Raw genomic sequence first — 7974 nt, 5'->3', positions numbered from 1 at the left:
AAGAATTTAAAACTGTCACCTTTTGTAATTACGTAATTATAGAATGCAATCTGCAATGCCAATTAATTACTCTCGTTGCTTCAGTTGCGTGAGCTAACGTTGTGATGCGTGACTTACTTTGTGTTGTCTGCTGGCTTCGTAGTCGCGGCTGTTGCGTAGCGCCGACTCAGTTGACGCCGACGGCTGTCAGCACTGCAGCCTCTCTGCAAAGCGTGGTAATATGTATTTGCTGCGTCGCTCCTAGGCGCCGCTCACGTCGTACACGACTATGGCTGCCGAAAAGTTTTCACTTTTGCCCTTAGGTGCCACTAGCGTCGTCTCCCGTAATGGCTGCCAAATAACTGTTCCCTTTCGCACATAGATGCCGCTAGCGTCGTCACAAGCGCACCACCGTAGAGTATGTTTATCTCGTAGCACTAGCTCTTTGCACTGTCACAGATCGGACGAGTACATACACTGTGTCACAAGTTATTTGATGTACACATCCCACAGCTAGCCTGACGTCACTCAACAATCCAAATTAACAGTTATACAAAAATAGTTCACTCTCCAAGTTAATTATACGACACTTAACCGAAATTGCAGGTCCTGTCACGGTCCCCATGTAACACGCCTGGGAGTACGAATGGGGGTGGGAGACGCTTGTACTGTTTGTTGTTTCTGAACGGTGTTGACCGTGCGCCCTGTCCACACCACGTACCTGATTATCCCGCGGCGGTCGTATTGTTCTGCTCCACACTGCTGCTGGCTCGCCTGAAATTATCTATCGAATTATGCAAGCGGGTTTAGGGGAGCCACTCAACGATAAAACATAACACTGTTCGATGTCTGGTATGAACAACTATATTCAGAGACATAAGGAATCACAGGTTGCACTGTTTACATTCTAAATCGTAAATGTTTATCCCTAATAACAATCTTGATGATTATCTGTCCACAATATCACTTAAGACGAGCGTACGCGTAACCGACACGACGCGGGTGATTGTCGATGATGCGGAAGCCGAATGATCGAACGAAAGTTCTTATGCTCGTCACACATACAGATATCTGGTAATAGTCCTCCTTGACACTAGTAATGATATAACACTGTTCGTAAAGCTAATTTTTCAGTTTTTTAGTTCTCACTTGTACGAACGTGCGCGTAACCGTCGCGGCGCGGCTGATTGTTGATAAGTGCGCAACGCGATGACCGAACGCACGTCCTCACGCTCGCTACAAGACACTGGCACTTGACTGCACTCTTTTATGGTAACTAATTTTTACTGATTAACATTAGTTCATTCCAGGAGACCGGACACAGCGCGGATGATCGACGCTGTGCGACACGCAACGAGAGGATACACAAATACGTTATTGACGGCACTGCTCATTTTCAATTACTTCTTGACGCACTTATCTCTGAATCATTTCCATATATCATCACTTTACTATAACAGAACTTGTAGCAACACTTCAACTTCCATACTAACAATGCCTCTCACATGCAGAGCTACACACTACACAACATAACAGTTCCGTGTCCCGCGCTCGACTCGACAGACGCTGCTGCCCGCAAAGATACTCCACAACTAAGCCAGTGATATGACAATACACTTACATTTCCGCACTTCTCTTTTTCACCTTTTGCATTACAATTACAAGAGCTGCAGCATATCTCAATCGCCTACTTGTCAATTTACACTTCGGCTGACACTCGTAGTGGTACTGAAAGCATATGTAAACAGTATCAGCAAGTTGTTGACGCAAGTTTCGTGCCATAGAACTTGCTTAATTCTTGCGCTGCTGCAAGCGGCTAGCAATAACTTCTGCAAGCGACTTGCTAGTGTAAACCCAGCTTAAACCATGCAAGATTTGAGTGTATAATAAGACAGATTTAATGACGAAATTAAGTAATTTATGTATTATTGCAACATGTGATTGTCGTAAGGTGCATTTTCTCTGCTGTTTCGGCAAATATTTGCAATTTACTTTTTGTATTGTGTCTCAGACCTCATCTTCATCATCCTCTACCCAGGCAGTTACTAGTCGTCATGTCTTTAATACGACGCCCAGTGTCAACAAAAAGCTTCAGTTTGTTTCCCATTAGAAACAAAATTGTGCCCATGCGATAGAGCGCCCCTAAACAACTGTAGTGTGATATTTGTTTTATCGATATGTATTAACAGAGACAGTATTAACAGAGACAGTAACACTCAAAGAGTAAACAGCAGTCCAGCAGCGACTCAGTGCAACGCCACCTAGGAACAAGGCCTCACAGCGCGACTCGTGACGTCACGACTAGGGGTCTGAAATACGGAGCGGCTTGTTAGGCTCTGCGCCACGTATATGAAAACATTAAACAGTTTCCTGGTAGACTACTTATAGTGTTTTATACACAAATCTGTAAACAAACGCTAATCCTTCTCACTGGAGAATTAAATTGTTCAAATTTCGTAAACTATAGCTCCAAAGGTGAAAATACTTTTTCGTAATTTCCGTCACTCGCGTTTTGAAAATGCGAATTTCTAATTCCATAACTCTGACAGCACTATTTTCACAGTGTAAGTCACCTTGCATAATTTAATTGAAAATGAGGTACCGTAATTGGAAAGACTGATAATGAATCGAAGCAGGTACTCTGGGACTTGTATCTATGTCAAATTCTAGTTTCGTATGACAGATACCTCATTTGGCAGTCATCTACAGTTTTATACTTAAGAAAACATTACCGTACAGAAACTTGTGCAAACTTCACTGAACCTTCTACATACTACTTAGTTTAAGAGATCTGCCAGTAGAAGACTAGGTAGTGTCAAGTTATTAGGTATTATAAATTGACATGGGAACCACACATTAGAATTATTACAAACTCTGACAAACTTGCCCACTGTAAGCCATTGTTTATCAGCTTGAAAATATTAACTGTTATAAACTTGCACATTTACACTGTTCTACTGTATACAAAGACTAACTTAGCAGAATACCAGCTTAGGCAGGATTTACACTCTCATGGAACTGGGGTTTAACTGAAGAATGGGACACCACCCATCAGCTTCATGTAATGACATATCTTAAGAACCTTTTATTACTTTTTACTGTACAAACTGATCCATTTATATTACCCATCCACTTACTGATCCCCCATCTTTTAGTTAAAATACTTGTCATTTGATACACTGATCATTGGCAATGGGTATTACAACGTTGTAAAAATTTAAAATGTCATCTATAGTGCCATTTGTGAAAGCAGATGAGTGGCATCCCAATCTTCAGTAATGCCAGAACTAGAAATAGTAGGCATCTTCACATACCTTACTGCAGATTATCTAAATCATAGAACAGCAATGTAGTGAGTATGAAGCTGTTAACAAACTGTCTCTAGAATGGGTAGAAGCTTTATTTGATTTATTCAACCACAAGTAGTACAGTTGGTTATCGGTAAATCCTCCCTACTCACTTGAATGTATGAGTGTAAATATCACAGTGATAACTGCTCAGTGAGTGTACCATAATTTCCTTAATGATTTCAATTTAAGATGTACTTCACAAATCGTTTTAGCTTGAATATTTTACTTTATGGAAAATCTGTTGTAACATTGTTTTTTAATTTGTGTAAAGTAATTTTTGTATACATGCTGTATACTTTTTAAACATTTGTAATTTGACTGTCTATTGCTGCAATAGCTAAATGACAATTAAATTCTTTTACTATTCACTATTTAATGTTGTCCCAGAGGAAAAAAAGCACTGCTATTCCAAACTCCAAAAACATTATCAATTTCTCTCAAAAGAAGAATGGCTTAAGTTATGTATTGTCCTCCTCCCCAAAATATTGGTTGTATTGACAGACTGGACCTGTTCTGCAGATTAATTTTTACTTATGATGATGGCAGACTAGCATGCTAATACTAGCAATGAATTGTTCTCCTTGTGAGAATAATTAATTTACTGACTGGACAAAAATATATAGAAAAACTTGTCAACCACAGAGCAGGAGCAGCATTAATTATATATTTACTGACGAACAGAAAAGACTATTCCCCTAATTCTCTGAGACTGGGGTTTCACAGAGAATTTGTGGTAACAAAGTAATCTGTAGCAAAGCCTCTTGTTTACGGCTGCACCATATCGAAGAGAGCAGAATACATAACATTTACCAACAAGATGTATGGGATACTGTGCATGAAATAAAAACAGAAAATAGAAATAAACATTTATTTCACATCATCTTCCCAAGCCCCCAAACAGTATAATTTAACATTTTTTCAATCTTTTGTACACAGTTACATTTTTAACAGTAGTTTCATCATTTCTCCTCTTGGTGTAATTGTTTAGCAAAATATTTGCACAGCAAAACAGTATGCAATTCATGACTGAATCAACTGGGTGTTTATTTTTACAGTGAAACCCATAAAAAAGATTGCTGGGGATATTGTGGGATGCTACCTTCACAAGTACATTTCTCTGATTTGCCTGTTCTAAAAATAAAATTTCCTGGTCTTTCAGAATTTTCTGTAGAGTTAAATAGACATGTCACACACACTACTACATCATCTGCAGGATATGTCAACCCTCCTAAGTCTTTTACCATAATCAAATCATCACCACTCTGCTTCATTTCATCTGTAGTAAGGAATACCTTACAATATTCACAATGGTTTTTTTTAATAGCTTGGTGTGAGCAGTAACCTGCTATGTAATGCAACAGTGGCCAAGTATTCTCATCTATTCCATCAACATCATTTTCATCTACTGCTACATTTAAAAATTCTGGTATTGATGTTTCTTTTAATCCCTGAATTTCAGTATGAGTAGAAAAAATATCAGTGGTCTTAATAACAACATCCCCAACTACTTTCGACCGAAGCACAAGGGAAAACATAGACTGTGCCCTTAGTTTTTGTTCAGTTTCAAAAACTTGTCTTAGAGAAACATGATAATTTCCTCCACATAGCTGGCGGTATTTGTCGAACCTGTCTTCTAAACTGTCTGTCTGTACTTTTCCTAACAGCAAATATGATCTGTTTTTCTCAGATAGCCAGTAGTCACTGAAGTCTATCAAAGCAGCAGTTGTGTGTTTCAAAGCGCTATGTGCCTCTCGAGTAAGTTTTCTTTCATCACTACACTCTTCCCAAGAACATAACCATGAGATGAAGCACTGTAAGAGTTCTTGTATGTGACGGGATTTACTAGTCACAGGTTCTTGGAAAATATTTCTTAACCCCTGTCCCTTGAGTAATGTTTTTACATTTACAATATCCCACCAACGATTTATTATTTTTATGAATGTTGCAGTACTTTCCCAGTTGCTAATTGCTTTCTTTGAACCAAATGTGTCCAAAGCAACAACTGTCGTATCATTGAAAATACGCAACACTAACTTGACATTTTGGCGCTCAATTGAGTTAGGAAATAGAGACTTCAAGTTTAAGGAACTGCCATATTGCAATAGTTCATCTTTTTCTATCAAGTGCAATTCTTTAAGTGCTCCAACAGAAGACAAACCTCCCTTCAAACTGTCACTGAAGTCAGGAAAACACAAGATCTGCTCCTTTTGGTTAAACCAGTTATTGCAGATACACTTCAAAATATGGACAGTGTCCACAAAATAATACAATGGGCGATTTGGAGAAGACTGTACAGGGTGATTATACTTTATTTTCACATCTGGAGGAGTAGAAAACTTAGACATTGCTTTCTTATTAATTGCATTATTGTCTGCTACTATACCAACCACCTCAAATCCAACTGCTTCTAATTTAACAATGACTGCTTTAATGTAAGAGAACAGAACATCACCCTGAATAGTATGAACTGGCAGAATAGATACCACATCCTTGTAAGGTGATTCCATGCTCTGAACCATAAAAACATAGGCGCTGGTTGCACACAAAAATTTTTCAGTGTTAAAGGCACATCCTACAACATTTCCAGCTTTGTAATCAAGCTGAGACTTCAGATGAACTTCATCCATCAACAGGAGCACAGTTTTATCATCTGAGGATAAAGTACCTACGTTATTTGTGATGTAGCTCATAAACTGATGACCCTGTTGCTCAATGACAGGATTTGTTGAGAGTTTACTACAAAGCCTTGAAAGGGTGTTAGGACTAGGCATAGAAAAACTGTCAGTGTTCCTCAAAAATTTGTAAGCATGTGGGCTTATAGAATGTACTAATGACCACATTATCATAGAGTTAGTATCATACCTAAATTTAGTTGAACTTCTGCACTTCAAAAATGAAATCTGTTCCTTCAAAAATGTAATTTTAGTTTCGTTTCTTGGTAACTTTTCTAATAAATTTTGCAATAACTGGTCAATGAAAGACAAAATGTTATCTACAGGAGCCTCAGAACTATTATACAGAAGATAAATGTTCTTAAGAACATCACTTACCACCTGTATGTTGTTTACTTTCATGGGAAATTTCATGTTTCCAATACATTTCACTTCAATATCATTATTGAAGACACTGAGTAATAAACCACTGCTTATAACTAAGTGGTAAAAAATTCTTGGGTAAGGATTATGCTTTAGTAACACTAGGCTCACACTGTCAGATTTGTTTATCACTACCCAGTCACTGTGCTTTTCACATTCACTCAACTTTGTTTTCATTTGTTCTAAACTATCGAACGATATCGCATCAATCATTTTCGCATGTGTGTCCACACTTTCTTGGATAGCAATTTGAAGAGCACGATTTTCTAAATGCCCCCTACGAATTTCTGGGTCCTCTCGTACTGCAATTTGATGACTCGACAAGTAAGATGGACATTCAGGCAACTTCGATGGGATTGCATCTGAAAAATTAATAACGAAGTATGAAACCGATCTCACAGCATATAAGTGAAATAAAGATAGTTCTTATGCCACTGTACTTTACTAAGAGCGTGTTTCGTAACTCACCTTTTCTCAAGCGTCGACGATCCAACGGTGCTGTCAAGAGTATACCAGTTTTCGGGTCATACATGCTGGTACTGCTTAAAATATCGTCCTTGTTGAAATTCAGTTCACATATCTAAAAGCAAGCATACAGTTCTCTTTAAAACATATAACGAAAATTAATGAGGTATGAGATTATAAATACGTTCTTCTGTTTACTGTATTTTGTTCAGCTGTACTACATTTCAAGTAACTACGACACACTAACCAAACAAATACACTGATACTTACAACAGAGTGCTTACTCGGTGTCCAGTCTTGTCTGTGAACAGCCGATAACCATTTTCGTCTTAAATTATCGTCAGATGGAAAATAAAATACACTGACTTTAGGTCCATTATCGTAATTGCCCCTGCAATTCGGCATACAACACCTTCGGGGCATTGTAACTGAGTATAGATCAAATAACCACTCACGAACAGCACAAAGTACATTAGTACAATATGGAAACGCTACGAATCACGTGTGTCGGTAGTCTGTAGCTCTGTACTCTGTAACTAGCTTCTCAGACCCCTACCCGTGACGTCACAGGCTCCTTAGACTCACGATGTGAGGCCTTGTTCCTAGGTGGCGTTGCTCAGTGGCGCTGCATACTTGGCGGGAGCCATCAGCGCGGGCCAGGGCAGTGCTGTCGCTGCTGGAATACTGATTATTCGTGTTTCGTTGTCCCTGTTAATACATATCGATAAAACAGGTATCGCACTTGAGTGTTCTGGGACATTTCTATCGAATGGGCACGTAACATTCCGCTTTAAGAATCATTTAGATTGTAATGGGAAACAAACCAACGCATTTCCGTCGACACGGGGGGAGGGGGGTTAGCATGAAAGAAGACGTGATGACCAATTTATTTGGACTGACACCGGCTGCACAACGCAGACACTAAATTCCGAATATCAGCTGAAACACAAGAGAAAATGGGCGTGGCAACTGTTAGGAAAGACTCCCTGTATATGAAACATGAGACTACTTAAATACCCTCCACGACTTTGTAGGAATACACTCGATCTTTCGATGAAATTATCCATAACTTTTCAGCATACTTA

The 7974-nt window shown here is 38.9% G+C and overlaps 1 protein-coding gene across 1 annotated transcript; it reads right to left on the bottom strand.

Moving 5' to 3' along the window:
* Positions 1-3701: 3701 nt before the first annotated feature.
* LOC124595414 lies at positions 3702-7424 on the bottom strand. Its single transcript, XM_047134147.1, has 3 exons — positions 7160-7424; positions 6893-7004; positions 3702-6786 (listed from the first exon to the last, which is right to left on the bottom strand). Exons 1-3 carry the CDS (start codon positions 7310-7312, stop codon positions 4379-4381), a joined length of 2673 nt encoding a protein of 890 aa, XP_046990103.1. The 5' UTR covers positions 7313-7424; the 3' UTR covers positions 3702-4378.
* Between the last annotated feature and the right edge of the window lie 550 nt (positions 7425-7974).

The sequence above is a fragment of the Schistocerca americana genome, chromosome 2, assembly GCF_021461395.2.
Source record: "Schistocerca americana isolate TAMUIC-IGC-003095 chromosome 2, iqSchAmer2.1, whole genome shotgun sequence".
Lineage (NCBI taxonomy): Eukaryota > Metazoa > Arthropoda > Insecta > Orthoptera > Acrididae > Schistocerca > Schistocerca americana.
Note: the sequence above shows the minus strand (reverse complement) of the source record. Positions and strands in the feature narration are given on the sequence as shown.